This window comes from Myxocyprinus asiaticus, chromosome 3 (assembly GCF_019703515.2).
Source record: "Myxocyprinus asiaticus isolate MX2 ecotype Aquarium Trade chromosome 3, UBuf_Myxa_2, whole genome shotgun sequence".
Taxonomy (NCBI): domain Eukaryota; kingdom Metazoa; phylum Chordata; class Actinopteri; order Cypriniformes; family Catostomidae; genus Myxocyprinus; species Myxocyprinus asiaticus.
The window spans coordinates 43,822,555-43,840,697 of record NC_059346.1 but is presented as its reverse complement, the minus strand read 5'-3'; the positions used below and the strand labels follow the sequence as shown (position 1 = coordinate 43,840,697).

General features: G+C 37.3%; 1 protein-coding gene across 2 annotated transcripts; it reads right to left on the bottom strand.

The window, feature by feature from the left end:
- Positions 1–1,892: 1,892 nt before the first annotated feature.
- Positions 1,893–17,724, bottom strand: LOC127422538 (trichohyalin-like). Of its 2 annotated transcripts, none has more exons than XM_051666148.1 (12): positions 17,582–17,724; positions 12,135–12,270; positions 11,797–11,893; positions 11,574–11,659; positions 11,261–11,432; positions 10,981–11,160; positions 10,745–10,867; positions 10,555–10,667; positions 10,434–10,461; positions 10,246–10,348; positions 10,056–10,167; positions 1,893–9,906 (listed from the first exon to the last, which is right to left on the bottom strand). In XM_051666148.1, exons 2-12 carry the CDS (start codon positions 12,267–12,269, stop codon positions 3,562–3,564), a joined length of 7,494 nt encoding a protein of 2,497 aa, XP_051522108.1. In that variant the 5' UTR covers position 12,270; positions 17,582–17,724; the 3' UTR covers positions 1,893–3,561. The 2 variants fall into 2 exon arrangements, with proteins under 2 accessions (XP_051522108.1, XP_051522115.1); XM_051666155.1 differs by lacking the exon at positions 17,582–17,724 and adding an exon at positions 13,218–13,235.
- Between the last annotated feature and the right edge of the window lie 419 nt (positions 17,725–18,143).

Genomic DNA, 18,143 nt, shown 5'->3' with positions numbered 1-18,143 from the left:
TGTTTGGCTCAGAGTAATTCCTTATGGTTTTATATCCCCAATTTGGTTTTTGAAAAATGTGGTGGACTAAAATTTCTGCTTTCTTGTGATTTTAATTGTAATAAGCTCACTATTAAGCTAGCCAGTTTTCATAAGCAAGCATTGGATGCTTGGAAAATAGCCTTCAAACACAATTTCTCCCCATACATTTGCATACTGTGGAACAATCAGCACATACTGTCCAGGAACAAATCTATTTTTAAGAAAGATTGAGAAGGGTGTCATCTTTGTCTCAGATTTGCTGTCTGGTAATGGTGAACTTTATTCTTATGCGCAATTTATTTCTGTTTCGGGGCTCCCCTGTTCAGTTAAAGATTTCAAATCTATCGTGAAAGCCATTTCTACTAAATTGCTTAATCTTGTAAAAACTCATTTAATGTACAATCCCTTAGTTGGACAGATTCTAAATTTGTGTATTGGTGGCATGAACATGAAGGACAGTAGGTGTAATAATCTTTACATTAGAAAATGTCTCATGAGGGATGTTAGCTGTTCTCCGAAAGCGCTTGTAAAATGGAAACAACATTTTCCCATGATTTCATTTGATAAGATTTGGTCTGAAGTTAATACATTTTTATTACCAAATAAAGTTAAGGAAATACATTTTAAAGTTTTGCATAGATACTACCCTTGCAATGTTTTTCTTAATAAATTTAAGGAAGATATTTCACCACTATGTTCTTTTTGTAAAATTGAGCCTGAAACTCTTATACACTTATTTTGTGCATGTAAATATTCTAAGGTCTTTGAACACAGATTTCTGTATTAATATTTGATGTACTTCATAAAGTAATTGTGATAGAAGATTACCTGATTTTGTTCTTGGACTGTAACACTGGTTCTTCCATAGTTGACCATACCATAAAACTATTAACTCTACTTGGGAAATTTCATTTACATAAAGCAAAAGTAACAGAGATAAGACCATGCTTCAAATTATTCTCTATAGACCTTAAAGTGTTATATGAGTCTATGACTACTTTAATAAACAAGAAAGCTATAAAAACATCTCTTCTAATGAAAAATATAATTAATATAATTTAAGCTAATTTGTATAAAAAAGAAGGAAAATATATATAATTGTTTTGTTTTTTTGGTAAGAATATGTATAGTTGCATGTATTGTACTATAACCCCTGTGTATGTCTGGTTATAACTATTGTTTTGTTTTGTCTATTATGTCACTGTTGCTCATTAAGCAATACAGATTTGTTTTTTTAAATCCTCCGAATTCACGTGAAAAAAGGTCAGATACTTTCTGGTTGTCAAACGTTACTGGAACATGTCCACATATGATGAACTACATCTGTGTGAACTTGATTGAGGGGAATTGACTTTGTATATCCACTAAAAACCACTAAAAGTTGAGCTCAATTGACAGCATTTGTGGCATAATATTGATTATCACAAAAATAAATGTCAACTCATCTCTCCTTTTATTTAAAAAAAAGAAAAGGGTTACAGTGAGGCACTTACAATGGAAGTGAATGGGGCCAAACCGTTGCACATAACGCATCTTAATACCAGGTAGAAACGGGGTCTGTAACCCAGATTTTTGCTTTATTTAAATAAAAGGAAAAAACGAGTAAAAATACATTTTTATGGGAATCAACATTATGCCACAAATGCTGTCAACTGAGCTTAAGTTGTATTGAATCCAGAATATTCATTTGTCTTAAATTTTGTTTGCATTTGTAAATGGCAATGCCACCTAATATTTTGTTATCTAATGCAATGAAGTTTCTAAGTGTCTGAATGCTTTTTGGAGTCACTGTAGCCTTTAAGATGTCTTATATGTAGTTATCCCACAAACACATGTGTGAAGAAACATACACTCAAATAAGTTCAGATGACTTCAGGTAATTTGTGACTTTATTTAAACATTTAAGAAATACAATGGACAAATCACAGTTCAGAAAAATATTTTCACAAGAAAGAAATCACAGTGGTAAAAGAAAAATAAATTCTTTCTGCATTTAATATGAACATAAGTGGAACATGAAGCTACATTACCTTCACAGCTAACAGAATGTAGTGTAAAAATAAACAAACTTCACCAAACTCACAACACCCCCCCGCCCCCTATAATCACAAGAAGCAAGTACAACCCCCCCCCCCCAATATTAATACCATGATCAATGGAAACATGTAAATGTTCAAGCCAAATCTATGCCCCTGTCTACATGTGAATTCATTTACTTGAATTTGCTATATAAAACACAATGTTCCAATAAATCCTCATTTTGACAAACAAGTATTTTTTATAAAAATCAGAAATACTTAATACAAAATATAGTTGGTCAAAATCATTTGTGTTATTTTGCATATGAAAATGTAATAATAGAAAACTACACATATGTTTTTTAATTTCAGAATTTTGGTCCCTTAAGCAATGCATAGGACCCAGTGGTTCCCAACCCTGTTCTTGGAGGCCCCCCAACATTGCACATTTTGTATATCTCCTTTTCTGACACAACCAATTCAGGGGCCGGTTGCACCAGCTATACGTACGTTATAACTTAGACTAGTTGTGGTGTAAATGGGCACTAAGTCACAATTTATGCACTACTAAATATTTGAGCATTGCACCATTAAACTTAGGTAGAATGTAACTCTACGTATAAACTAAATATTTACGGAAGCCTCCGACCAGGAGTAATGGATGGAATAAAAAAATCAGACTAATATTTTATGACATCAATGAGCTCATGTTCTGCGTGACAGGCATCAATCATTTCGATATATATGATGATGTTGACATTTACACTCGTTTACATTTACGAGAGAGAAAAAAAAACGTACTTTTAAGTGGCTCTTCAGCATGAAACCGATCTAACGGTGCAGTTTTCAAGATGCGTCGCTCGGTGTCAAGTTTCAACATATACGAAATATATATAGGATATTAAAATGAATAAATGTCTATTTTTCCAGCCTGTTGTATTAGTATTTATTTATCACCACTTATTTATTTTAGATACAGTTCCTATATATTGTTATTTACACAGGGCAAATATACTATTTATCAAATCTACTTTTATTACGTATCGTATTTTAATGGGGATATAATTTATTACAGCTGACAGTTACGGGTTACAAGGTTTGAACATCAACCGTAACAAGATCAAATTAAAGTTCACAGCTGTTTAACACTTCTGTGTATAAATTTGTAGGCTGCTTATTGGATCAATACAGGTAAACGTCATATTATGCGACTATGCATTACTTTACGGAGAGCCTTAAGAATAGGTGGTACAACCGAATTTAGCACTGACTTAGTTACAAAATAACTAGTAGTTACTAAGCCCTTAGTGTGAACATTACATCCTAACTTACGTGAGAACTTACGCAAAGCTGGTGCAACCCTACCCAGGTCTTGGAGTCTCCACTAACGAGCTGATGAGTTGAACCAGGTACGTTTGATAAGGGAGATATCCAAAATGTGTAGTGTTGGGGGGCCTCCAGGAACAGGTTTGGGAATCACTGGCATAGGAGGTTGTGTACTAATAAAAGATTGAATAATGCGCTAAGCAATATTTCCCCTTTCATGACGTTTTGATCTGTGTGCAGGAGTTGCATCAGCTATGGCTTTTCTTTTTCTCTGAGGTCTCTGTTCAGTTGCTTGTTGTACTTCATCTTCCTTATTATTCTTTTTATTTTCATGGAATTGAAGTCTCACTGATCTTCGGGTGGTTAAAGCTGTGGCCGATGAGGTTCTCTGAGGAACATGCTTTTCCATGACAAGACCATTCTCATCGTCATCGGAGATATGTTCTTCACTTTTCTCAGATTTTTCCTCAGATGTGGATATTTCTTTTGGAACCTCAGTGACAACTTGGCTCTGTTTATCTGCTATGTTTCCTTCTTGATCAGATTTTTCCTCTTCCTCCAACTCTAAAGTGAAGCCCACATTTAAACTAGACTCAAGATTTTGCTCTTCTTTCTCCTCATGTTCTATCACTTCCTTCTCATTTGTTTTATCTGTCTCCTCTACTTTCTTGTTATTTTGCTCCTTGACCTCAGTTTCATCTTTCTGACCCTCCACAGATTCTCCTACACCTGTCTCTGTGGAGCCATCTTCATGATTATTATGGTTTCCATCTGATTTTGTCCCATCTTTCGACATCTGTTGTGGTGTTTCTTCACCCAAATTACTCTCCTCCACTTTTTCCTCAAAAACCATTGCAGTTTGTACATCTGACTTCAACTCAACGTCTTTTGAAACAATCCATTCTGAGTCTGCGTATTCAATCTGTCTATTAGCTGGCTCCTCTACATGCTCACTACCTTCATCTTGCTCTTGTTTGCAAAGATATTTCGATTTTCTTGGAGCAGTTGCTGCAACTGTTGTTCTTCTTTTTCTAAGGATTCTCTTTTCCACCACAGTTTCCTCCAATTCAGAAGAAATTCCTTGCATGCCTTCTGTGACTGATGAAGACCCTTGGAAATGTATTTCTTCCTCCTGAACACTGGACACGTCCTCCTGTTCCTTGGGCTTCTGCAAATCTTCTCTGTCAAGACTTTCCTCTTGAGCATTGTTCAGTTCTGTGTCTTTCTGTGTATTCCCTAAATCTTCATGGGGCTCTCCTTGTGCCTCCTCCTGAATGACACAGTTATGTTTCATGCGCTCAACCAGGATTTCATTACCTTCCTCCTCAACTTTATTGTGTGTCCCTGCCTTTTCATCTGTATTTACCTGAATTGCGTCTTCTCCCATTTTTGCCTCCATATTTTCAAATTCAGCATTCAATGGCTCATTCTCCTTCTCTGTATTAACATTTAAATTGTCGGCTGCTTCCTCCATTGCAGAGTTTTTTTCATTTCCACATCTGTCATTCATTGCTTCTTTCTCAGGCTCCAACTCTTGTCTGTAGTGCCGTTTAGATTTTCTTCTTGGTGTAGATTCAACTGTTACTGTTCTACATCTGAGACTTTTTCTTGTAATGAGAGGTGCTTCTTCATCTGAGCTTTCTAAAGCAGCTTTCTCCAGGGCAGCTGGTGTTTCATTCTGATTGGTTTCCTCTAGGTTTTCCTCCTGTGACACAGCTTTTTGGTTAGTGGAATCCTTTTCCATTGAGCTTGTTCTTATTTGGTCTTCTTCTTTATCCTGAATATTATCCTTTTGTTCTGTGTTAAGGTTTGTGTTTTCCTGAACTTTATCTTTATCTTGAACTCCTTCCTCTGCAACCAATTCCACTAGATTTTCATTTTCAATTATATTAGTTTTTGTCTCAGAAGTTTTAGAAGGTTTGTTTTCCTGTTGCTCTAAATTAGCTTCTTCTCTTCTCATTTCAGGAGCCGCATCCTCCTCATCTGTTTCTTTTGTCTCAGTTAAATGTATTTTCTTGTTGTCCATCTTATCCTTTTCTTGATCCTTTTCTTCAACTCCCTTTTCTGGTATTGGGACGGTATCAGTTTTATCTGTGCTCCCCACTGTGTGGCTTTCCTGTGTTTCAACATCTTCCTTAGACTCCTGTTTTTGTACTCGTTTAGATCTTCTTGGTGGTGATTGAACTCTTACTGTTCTTCGTCTGAGACTTCTCTCTGTGTGGACTGGTGACTCCTTTTCCTGGACATCTTTGTCTTGAGCAAGACTGCTCCTCTCTTCATCCTCATTCCGAATGTTTACATTTTTAGTGCTTTCCACCACAATATCCTCAGCTGGCATTATGGCCTTTTTGTCTTCTATCATCTCTCCTGCTATGTTACTGTCATTTTGTTTTTCTTTCAAAACATTATCTTGATTGTTGTCTATCTCCTGAATTATATTTGGTCTGTCTTCCATTGCATCTGGATCCTCATCTAAGACTGCTTTATATTCATCTACAATCTCATTTACATCATTTTGACCTTCTTCTAAATTTTCAGTTGTCTTTGTTTCAAGGACAACTCCTTCCTCTGGCATCTTTTCAGTGTCTTGTTCCATTTCTAATACTTCTTGTTGTTTGTCCACTTCTGATTCCATGTTGCTCTGCTCATGTTCACTATTAGCTGAATTATCCAGTTCCAGTTCTTCCTCTCTCTGAGAAAGCACTAGTTCCTCTGGAGTCTTACTATTCCCCTCTGTTTTTTGGAAAAGTTTGTTCACATCCACAAGCTTTACTGTGATATTTTGCATTTTGATTACTGGAGTGGTGTCATCCTCTTTCTCTACATCCTTATCAGGTGCAGTGTCTACAAGTGGGATCTCCTTCTCAGTAACCTCTACAATTCGTGGTACTTTCTCTTCATCATACATTTTCACACCTTTCAGCAGTTCAGAACTCTCAGGATCAAAAGCTGTTGTTTCCTCAACATTTGTGTTTGCAATTTCATCAAGAATTTTCAAATTGGTCTCTATTGTAATAATGGGCATACTGATATTCACAGTCTCTTCTGTTGTTGCTGAGATTTTATCATGTTCTTTTCCACTCATGTCTGCTTCTTCTACTGGCTCCAACTTTTGTGTGTGGAGACATTGAGATGTTCTTCTTGGTGAAGATATAACTGGTTTTGCACTGAGCCTAAGGCTTCTCCTTATGAACCTTTCCTTGCCAACCATTGTAGCTTCATCCATCTCAGTGGGTCTGTCTGTCTCTGAAGTTTCATTCTCAACAAATGGCTCATATTCCCTTTGCACTAAATTGGCTTCTTCCCATCCCATTTTAGGGGCCTCCTCCTTCTCCTCAACTGTTCTCATTGTTTCAGTTAAATCTGCTTCCTGATTTTCCATCAATTTATCAATTTCTTCATCTCCTTTTTCTGTTTCAGTATCATCTTTGCTCCTCACTGTGTGGCTTTCCTGAATTTCAACATCTGCCCCAGAATCCTGTTTTTGTAAACGTTTAGATTTCCTTCTCGGTGGAGATTGAACTGTTACTGTTCTTTGTCTGAGAATTCTCTCTGTGTAGACTGGTGCCTCCTCTTCCATCTCTTCATCTTCATTCTGAATGTTTTCATTTTTATTTCTTTCCTCTGCTGACATCGTGGCCATGTTTTTCTCTATCTTCTCTCCTGCTTTGTCACTGTCTATTTGTTTTTCTTTTAAAGCATTATCTTGATAATTTTCAGTCTCCTGAACTTTATTTGATAAATCTTCCATTGTGTCTGGATGCTCTCCAGATGTTATGGCTTCCTCCACAGCCTCATATATGACTGCTTTATATTCATCTATAATCTCTGTCTCCTTTATATCATTTTGACCTTCTTCCAAATCTTCAGTCATCTTTTTTTCAAGGACCCCTTCTTCCGCTGGCTTTTGTTCTTTAAATGTCATGTCTTGTTTATCTGGTTCATTCTGCTCATTAACTGTGTTTTCTTCCTCCATTTTCTCTTCCTCTGGCGTCTTTTCAGTTGCTTCCTTTGTGTCTACTTCTTTTAGTTGTTTGTCCTGTTCTGATTCCATGCTGTACTGCTCAGGTTCAATATTAGCAGACTTATCTACTGGCAGTTCCACAGCCAATGCAGTCTCACTATTTACTTTTAATTTCTGGGAAAGTTTGTTTACATCCACAAGCATTACTGTGGCATTTTGCTGTTTTATTACTGGGGTGCTGTCCTCTTCTTTCTCTACATCCTCATCATGTTCTGTTTCTAAAAGTTGTGCCTCCTCTGTAGAATCTACAATTTGTTGTGCTTTATCTATATCATCAATTTCTGCTCCTTTCATCAGTTCACAACTCACAGGATCAACAGCTGTTGTTTCCTCAACATTTGTGTTTGTCTTTTCAGGTTCCTCTGGACCTGCATCTTCTGCATCACTCACAGTGTTTTCATAATTCCCGAGTTCTGCCTCTTCCCTCTTTTCCACTTGTAACTTAAAAGTTTCTACTTGCTGAATCACTGCTTTACTTTGTGTAGATCTCCTAAGAGGGCTGGTCTCTGCTGCTTTTATTGTGCTCCTAAAACTTCTGACTGTCACCCCAGGGTCAATAGGTTGATCTCTAAGTCTTCTGGATCTCCTTGGGGTGTTGGCTGGTCTTCTTTGTTGAGCTGCCTCATCTGAATCCTTTCCTGAGTCCTGCTCATCCTCTTGTTCAGTGTCTGTTTTCTCTTCTTGTTTCTCAGCTTGGCTTGGATGAAAGACCTCTGTAGTTTCTGGTTTTGGCTCACCCCCTTGCATTTTGTCTGCATTTGATTGTCCTGGAATTCTGTTGGCATTATCTGCTAACTCATATCCTTCTTTTATAGTAGTTCTGGCTGTTTCTTCCATAGGTTTGTCCAAAGTACCTTCTTGTTCCTCCAATCTCACAATTTCTTCAGCTGCTTGATGCTCAGATGTTTTAAGCTGAGACACTGTCTGCTTCTTTCCATCTTCTTCAGTAATACCCAACGCTCCTTTGTCTGATTCTTTCTCCTCCTGAGTATGTAATGTCTCCTTAATAGTATGACTCTCACCTGCCTCTTTAGGAGATGGCATATTCAAATCTAAAAGCACAACTTTGGCTTTACGCAATGTCGACATCATGGTGCCATTCCCCTCTTTCTTCAAATCCTCTTCAGGTGCCATTTTTTCTTCCTGTACCTCAGCAGGCTCTAAAGTTGACTGTTGTGGTGCTTCCCTTTGACTCTCTATTTCTGCCCCTTTCACTACTTCAGACACCTCAGGATCTGCATTTGCGGTTTCCTTAACATCAGTGATGTCCGCTTCCACTGTAGATACTTTAAGTTTGTCATTTCCTTTGCATTCCTCAACCTCAACTTGAGGTCCTTGTGTCTCTTCTTTAACCTCAGAATCATTATCCACAGGTTCATCCATTGTTTCTTTGGTATGCTCTTCTTGCATCATTGCTTTGCTGTATTGTGTAGTCTTAAAATACTTTGCCGTACTTTTGAGATCTCTTTCTGTGTGAGCAGGCTGATGTCTAAGTCTTTTGGATCTCCTTGAGGGAGTTATCACTGATATTCTCTTCTGAGCTGATTTTATATTAGAGAAGACCTGTTCTGTCTCACTATGTTTTGGCTTGTCACATGGGACCTCTTCAGTAAAATGGGTCTTTTTCACAGATTCTTCTTCTGCCACCAGTTCTTTCTGGTGTTTGTCTTCCAAAGACTGTTGAAGAACTTTGTCTATATCCTTTGCTTCACATGCCTCTGAGCCCATATTGTCATCTTGGTTTTCTTCTGTTTCCTCACTGAGGTCCTTAACACTTTCTTCCAAAACCTCATCCTCTTCTGTTTTTTCTATCTCCTCCCTCTTTTCCACATCCCTGTGAGTTTGTTCTTTTTCTGTTGGTTTAGCAGCCTCTGTCTGCTCAAGAATGATATTTTCTGCTGTTAACTCTTCAGGAATAATGTCTGCTTTATCAATATTTTTATTTTCCGTTTCTTCTGTGTGCATTTCCTCCTCTTCCACAATCTTCTCAATATCTGAAACAATATCCACAATCTCCTGTATCTTCTCACTCTCTTTGCTATTTGCATTTTCCTTTGTTTTTTCAGGTTCATCCAGCATTTGTTTTATTTCCTCCTCTACCTCACACACAGGTTCATCTTCCTCACCCTCTTTGATGTTTTCTAATTTCTCTTTTTGCTCCTCTTCAATTCCTGTACTAATTTTGATAATTTCTAGATCCACCACAGATTGAGGATGGCATTGGTCAAAAGACCCAATAGTGGCTCCTTGTATTTCCATAGTGTGCTCCTTATTAATCATTTCATGTACCTCTTCACTGCCTCCTCGACTCTTTATTTCCCCAACTGTGGTTAAGTGGGTAACTGGGGTCTCCTCTTTATTTTCAAGACCTTTCTCTGATATACCTTTAACTAAGTCTATTGCAGGCCTAACAAAAATATCCTCAACTGTTTCTATTTCCTGTTCCTCTTCTTCTTTTTGTGAATCTCTAAGCTCTGAAATTTTTGTCACAGCTGCAGTTACTGAGACTGTTGTACTCTGCCAAAATAGAGATGTTAATTAACACCTGGAAATGTGAAAAACTAGAAAATAAAACAAAATATGTAACCATCCTGTTCTAGCTGTTTGGTTATGAAACAAACATGAACAATGGATGTATTTGTTTGATGCAAAGTTTGACTACATACCTTGAGTACAGCTTCTGATTCTGATTCTTTTACATTAAAAGTGCTGTTACCAAGTTTTTCTTCAGTCACCACCTCAATCGGACTTTCAGCTCCAGCCTCAATGTCTTCCACCCTTTGTGAGACATGTCTACATTAATCATGTATTGAAATAAAATACTAGGTTATGTTTTGTGTCAAAATAATGTGTTACCTGATTATGTTCTTTGATAGCCTCTCCTCTGAATTTTCTCTGATTCCTCTGCGTTTCAGGTTGCTGCTTCTCCCACGTCTTGTGACAGGTATGTCATCTACCACTGTAATAAGAGGAAAGGACATTGAGATTTAGTTGGAACAACTTTTTTTGAGCAATTTATTGATAAACCAAAACTGCATACTTGCCTTTGGTGACTTTTGTGATGGTGTCCTCCTATAATTTGAAGTTAATGTAAGAGTTTACTTAATAAACAAACAAACAAACAGCAATTACTAAAAAAGGTAACAGAATTAAAAATTCACACACCACAATCTCCATTGTGTATTCAGTGGTTTCTTGAATCTTTGTAACCTCTATTTCCACAGGAGCACTGATGTTATCTTCCTCAAAATTCAATTTACTCACAACATCGTCCTTCTCTGTTAAGAAAACATGATTGAAATTAAATTAAATAGACATGACAATCCGTTAAAGCTAACGCATATATTTTCCTTACCTTTTAGCTTCAACTTCTGTAGCTTGCTGGCTATTAAAGTTCTCTGGAAAGGGCCTCCTATGCCCTCTACTTCCCAAAGAAGCTTCTTGTCTCCTGGATACATACTGAAGTACTTTGCACACACTGTAAAAAAAAAAAAAAAAAAAAAAAAGAGGTTTGAGATGTTGTGTTTAAGCTACAAAACGTGTGAAATGTGAGGAAACGTCACTACACAAAATGTAGGTCTGTTGCTTTACCTTTATACATAGCCTTTGAAAGAGGGAATTTTAACCCCAGGTACTCCTTTCTGAAACTACCAACAAAGTCTTCCAGGATTTGTAGGCCATGACCATTGCCACGGTGACACTTCCTGACAAATATTGTGTCCATGACAGGAAGCTGATAGCGCTGTGTCAAGAAGTTACTGCACAAGCTCCCTGTTAGATAGATAATGAAGTAATAAGATTTTTTATTTTAAGAATGTTAAAACCAACAAGTCAGGAATTGTTTATGAATTTTTGAATAAAGTGTCATTACCTTTAGGTTTGACTGAGTAAAAACCAATGGCCTCACCATCCTTCCATAGTATTTTTGCAGTTTCATGCTCACAATGACAGAGAAAGGGAATATCTTCACTGCTTTTCTCCTTGGCTCTGTACACAAATCTGTTGAGAACATACAGGACTACCCTCTCCCCAAGGGTGCTGACCTAGGATAAACATGATACTAGTATTATAGCATCTATAAACAATTATGCAACTGATAAATTATCACAAAAGAAGCTAAATTACTAATGACAGTTTACATCATAAACACAACTGAGACGAGTCAAAAGAAAGCAAAAACTTACCTTGATCAGACCTGTTCTTGAGAGGTCAGCTGTTTTAAGGATATCTTCAACTGTCCACCACCTACCCAGCAAATAAAGCCCTGCAACTGCAACAATAACATAGTTTAATTGTAAAAATAAATAAATAAATAGTCTTGAAATGAATAAACAATCCATTTACTAATACTAAAACAAAATGTTTAAATGGTTCAGGTTTACATACAGTATATTGGGACCACATTACCTAACCCTTTATCAGGTGAGAACAAACCAAGGACCTTTTCTTTAGTATCTACTCCATAGAGAGGGACAAAACTTACATTGCAGAGTCCAATCTGTATCTGTCACCAAAGGAAAAATGAAAAAAAAAATAATAATAATAATCATAATATTTGTTGAAAAATAAGATTCCTTTGAATAACAGATAAAAGAACAGATGCATGTTTCTGCATGGATGCATCCATTATTCAAAGCAACTCTTACAAAAACCTCATTTGCCATTTAAATTCCTTATTTGAATAGAGAAACACATTCTTATTTAAAAATAAATAATATTTAAAGAAAGATTTTTTTTTATCTTACTTGTTTGGAATCAGGTAGGCTGAGGTACTCAGTTGTGTCAGGATTTCTGTAGAGGAGCTGAGACATGTAGTTCTTTGCTGCCACTTCTAAGGACTCATGGTCCACAGTTGTCAGTATATCTACAGGGAATGCCATCCTATAGAAGAAGTGATAATCAGTGTCAGAATTGAAAATACTTGTACATGTTGACTCACAATATAACTAATAATTTGTCTTAATTTAACCTGGAGGTCCTAGATGACAACACGTTTATCCCTTCTTTATCACAAATATGTTACAGCTTTTGTGCCCCTAAGGAGATGGGCCCCATTTCTAAAGAGTGTGTTTTGGGGCCAACATTAGTTGGGTTACTTTCCATCTACATATTTTTATGTGCATTTGGGATATCGCATAAAAACTGCTGGATGGAAACACCAAGATGTGAATCAAATCTCCAAATGTGCATAAAAATGTATACCCTAGCTTTAGGTGGATACATTTTTTATTCAATAAGAAGAAATGTGCATAAACTATAATGGAAACACATTTACTGAATAAACTACTATTTAATTTATTAGGAATACAAGATGCGCATAAAAACAATAGTCACAAATAAGTTGAAGAAAAGGTTTATTGACATTTTTGAAAAAATATATAAAAATCTGCATGGCAAAGACATAAGGAAGGAAGAACACACACACATAGTGCTCCCAGAACTGTGTGATGCGCTGTCGCTCCAAGACATGAGACGAAGTTCTTTACAGTGTTTTGTACTGCAAGTACTTTATTATTAAAAGAGGAACAGTGGCTACAATTTCTCCAGAAGTGACAATTTTGTTCTTTTGAACACAAGGGATTTTTGCGATATTACGTTTTTTTGCATAAATTAAATTCGCAACTTGTATGGAAACATAACTATTATCATGCAGGTGCAGCATATAGAAAAGAGATAAAGATATAGCTGCAACATATGGAACACAGGTGCTCTGCTTAATCTACAGCAAAAACGGCCAACATTTCATACAAATTCAGGTAGTTTTTCACAAAGAGAGACAAGGCAACACAAAACGCGGTATGGTAGTGGTAGATATAGCCTAGTTTTACCATTCTTGATAAGCAATGTTCACTAAACATCCCTTCCTTCTCAACCCTGAAAAGAAAGCAGAATATCACAGATTATCTGGATTTACTGTGGAGTCACAAACCAGATTCTTGTCAAAGCTCTTCAGAATGCAGTTAGATTCTGTTAACACAAATTAAATGGCACAATCGCCTCTAGTTTAACTCCTGCCTTTATCAGTAGAAAAGCCAGGTACCTCAGCGCTTCAGACCATTTTTTTTTTTTTTTTTAAACTCCTTACCTGTGGCTTGTTAGGAATGTGGTACATGCTGTTTAAGATAAAAGGCAGAAAATGGCCCTTGACTGAAGGCAACTCCTGTTGACAATGAAGATAAGTGCAACAAAGATGGAAAAACACATTATGTATAGCTTTGAGAGGTATTTTGGTGTGGCACACCTCCAACTTAACACAACCACATAGATATTTGCAGTTCTCGTGCAATTCGAGGCAAGTAGCTCAGCTGAAATGTGAAGAAAGTACTTTCTCTTGCTTTGAATAATCATTTTAAAATAACTGACTTGATCTGATCTTATGCATTCACACTAATAAAAACACTCTTTCATTTTAAGTTCCCTCAGTGGTTTAAAGCCATTCCTTCTCATGCACAGACGAAACGACCAAGGTAAGGGCCTATGATTTCTGCGATGCAGAAAACTAGGACGGAATCACGGAATCCAGTCTGCATGTGCTGCACATGAAAAGTGAATGTATAAAGCCCGCCGCTCATGCACTTATAACACAATATTTCTTATTATGCGAACAGTCCACATCTGTGTATGTGCCTGCCATTGATTGTCCTGAAAAGTATCACAAAACAGTCATAGTGCACATGCATCGAATGTGTCCGTACAGGGTCGCAGTCAAAACAAAACACTTAGAAAGTCTGCGCGCACAACTATGCGTGAAGTGGAGTGGCACATGAAAAAAAAAACATACCCTAACCTTCACCCTTTCAAAGTATTTTTTTTTTTTTTTTTAACCATAAGCCTTTACGGACGGGACACATCTAGCATAGCGGCGCTTGGACAACCACAGTATACTCTGGCCTTAAAGAAGACTCTGGATGAGATATGGGTGTTACTGTTATGATTCCTAGAACACACCACTTAAGACACAAGCACAGAATCAAAACCTTTTCAGAACTTTTTAAATCTGAGCACCAAATGGTTTGTGCTACATTGAATATATGAGACACAAGAAGGGTTAACACTGGTCTTGGTGCAGAGCTGAATAATATAGAAATGGGAGGAGCTACGTATGTAACATACATACAAAAACAAAGTCTCCAACGGTGTTATGGGCCCCATTCTGGTTAGGCCATTTTTCTGGCCATTTCAATTAATGCTTGAAGTTGTCTTAGGTGCTCCATGCAGTCAAGCCTACGGTCAAGCTATATACTACCAATATATTTGTACTATCAGTTTGCATACCTAAAGTTATACAAATCTAAATTATGAAGAATAAAAAATACTTCGTTCGGAAATTCATTGCAATTCTTATGTAGACACAGTCAAGAAGTAAGGAGAATGAGCTGATAGGTAATAAATTATGGCTTTATGATGAACAGACTGAATGTCAGTCAACAAGTAAACCAGTCAACCAGTCAACAATAAAAGAGCATGTTGTTAGTGGGCCACATAACAAAGTGGGTTTGTTCGTGTGCCTCTAGAGTGGATATGTCTGATAGGAAAAACAGTTAAGGTCTGCATCATGAATTAGTCAATGGCTCTTCTCTCAGGGAATATTACCAGTGAGGCAGAAAACCCATCTATGTGTGTATTTGGGATTGCTGAGAACCAGATGAACTGCTCTCCCTTCCTCCAGTACACACCTTCAGGGCAACTGGATATGAATGTCAACTCTTTGCAGAGACATGCTCATCATAGACTACCATATGCAACTTGACTAGTCTGGTATTTCAGAGATTTCAAAACATTTACAGTGGAACAACTGCTTTACAACTTAGGTTAATCTGCTGTGCTAGATTTAACTCCAGAACTGCTAACACCAACAAATACAACTTATTTAACAGAGTGACTATTTGCACTAAATAGCACCTGCAACACAGCAAAGCTATTTGCACTCCAATAGTCTGGTGGAAACAGAAATTGAAGAAAACCACGCCCCTGGGTCTACACGGACTACAACCCCTGGAGTCACGAGTTAGAATCCAGGGTGTGCTGAGTGACACAACTGTAGTGCCACTAGGGGCATGGTTTTCTCTTTTTTTATCCCCTTTTCTCCCAATTTGGAATGCCCAATTTCCACTACTTAGTAGGTCCTCGTGGTGGCGCAGTTACTCACCTCAATCTGGGTGGCACCGCGGAGACTCATATCATGTGGAGGCTCATGCTACTCTCTGCGATCCATGCACAAATTACCATGTGTCCCATTGAGAGCGAGAACCCCTAATCATGACCATGAGGATGTTACTCCATGTGACTCTACCCTCCCTAGCAAATGGGCCAATTTGGTTGCTTAGGAGACCTGGCTGGAGTCACTCAGCACGCCCTGGATTTGAGCTCGCGACTCCAGGGGTGGTAGTCAGCGTCAATACTCGCTGAGCTACCCAGCCCCCCCCCCCCCCCAATGCATTGACTTACAGTCTGACCTTAAGTGTTGTCTTTTAAGTAAGTAGCACAGTGGACCAACTTGTGCTTTACTAAAACACAATTACACTGGCTGGAAAAACATAATCTAATAATAAAGAAGGTCCAAAGTGCCAGCTCAAGAGATAATCAAAAAACTGCCATAATAATATTATATATTAATATTATTTTCCACTTTCAATTAGTTAATTTTTTTAACCAACATCAGTCCTGATCATAACTACCAAATATTCATTCATTTTCAGGATTTTAACCCTTTAAATGCCAGTTTGTTTACTTAATGCCACTGTTGTCTTTTTACACACACACACACACACATTTCTCAATACACACATACAAAACACACTCTGACATCCATACCAACGCACCCACACAATTTTAGCTGCATCATTTATTCAATTGGCCTGCAGTGCTCTATAATACAGCAAACAGAAAAAAAGCATGTATTTGCTCCATAGGCTAAACATGAGAAAATGGTGCTGTCTGGTTGAAAATATTAAACATTTAAATTTTGAAGACAGGGCTCTGGAATGAAAACATAATATCATAGAATTCATGATTTTATGCTTTAATGGCACTGGGATCAAATATTGCAATTTCAATGGGACATTTTCTTCCTGAAGGTCCTGAGTGTAACTATTTTGTGTACACAGTATATTATAGATGTATTTTAGGAACTGAAGATGAAATATAAAAATTCCCCCAAAAATACACACCTTTGGCAAAATGTATGACGTTGGCATTAACAGCCATAATGATCGAAAATGAAAAAGACAAAATATCCCAAAGGTCGCACAAGGGTTAAGAACCACAGTTGACTGTTGTAGAAATGTATCTGTAAATTTACAGAAATAGTTTGCAGTGTAAGAAAGATTAGATTCACGCAAAGCTAAACGCTTTATCTAAAATTATGAAGCAAACTGTAGATTTTAGGACTCGGTGAAAATACTTCGAGCCCTTGACAAAGCCTTGTGAGCTTTGGTAACACAATGTACCTAAAGCGCGCTCACAAAAGCAGAGTGGGTGTGTGTCCCGCCACCACGCTGCTGGAGGAATATGGTGGATTTAAAGTCAAACGAACCGAACCTAAACAAAACATAAGCTAACACTTCTTGCACACCTTTATGCATCTCAGCTACATACATTTTAAAGTGACTTTGCTTTCTAACACATTAATACAAGATTATCTGCACATGCTCGTCGATAGACAGTCGAAACGTGCAGCGTGTGAACGAAATATATGCTTTCGTGTGACTCTGGGCCTATCAAACTATTTAAAGTTCACTGTGCTCATTTGCTGGACCGATGCAAGAATCATCATGTCAAACACTGGCAAGACATTCAGTCTCCAAAGCCTCTTTACGTAACTGCATAACACACAGTGCACATTTATTATAAATGGTGAACAGGCTGATTTAAAAATCATGTTTGTACTCTTACGTGTTCTGCAATTCTGCGAGTATACCACAGTGAATATCGTGTTAAAATATGTGTATGCTAATAATTCTTAAATGCAGAAATGCAGTAGGGGTCAAATCAAGAAATCAGACTGGACAAAAGTGAGATAAAAGATGCATGCAAAAAGGTTTATTTCCAACAAACAGTTCAACCTGATGAACTCAAACCAGGAGCGAGAAGCTAAGTAAACAAACACTAATCCAGTGCTCTAATGTGATTTGAAGAACAAAAATATGGACGGCGCATTCATCACAGAAAGCCAGCAGAAATAAAGACTTACCTGATTTTTTTATTTTTATTTTATTTTTATTTTTTTTAACTGTTCGATAGTAATGTTATTATGCCCGTAAACCTCCGTAATGGCACGATTACGTGGTGGTTGTTAGTTTTCCATGGAAGCGCGAGCTCAATCCCCCTCCTTCTCATTCCCTCCACTTTGAGGAGAGCGCACAATCGCGTTATGCAATCGCACTCATAATAGTGACTAAAACCTCCTACATACTGAGTTTGAAAGGATGGAAAAGCATATTCGAAATAAACTGGTCTGAAATACACTGAAAAAATTGTTAACCTGAAGATGTGCTTCATGTGGTAACGTCTAAATTAACTTGTTTTATTCAAGTCAAAAATAATATTTAGCATCACTGAATCAACCTGAATACATTAGGTAACACCAACAAAACTCATTTTAAGGGGTAGATCAGTTAGAAATAACTTCTTATAAGTGCTGTAGGCGAATTTTTCGTGGAAAGATATGCAAAAAAATTTCCCACTCCCAGAAAGATATTAAAGGGACAGTTCACCCAAAAATGAAAATTCTCTCATCATTTACTCACCCTCAT

Bases quoted from the DNA above. Each gene is read 5' to 3' on its own strand.
- LOC127422538 (XM_051666148.1), bottom strand. From the start codon at position 12,269: ATGGCATTCCCTGTAGATATACTGACAACTGTGGACCATGAGTCCTTA. The intron at 11,660-11,796 runs GTAATGTGGTCC...TTATTGTTGCAG, and splicing joins CTCACCTGATAAAGGGTTAG to TTGCAGGGCTTTATTTGCTG. The intron at 9,907-10,055 runs GTATGTAGTCAA...CTATTTTGGCAG, and splicing joins AATCAGAAGCTGTACTCAAG to AGTACAACAGTCTCAGTAAC.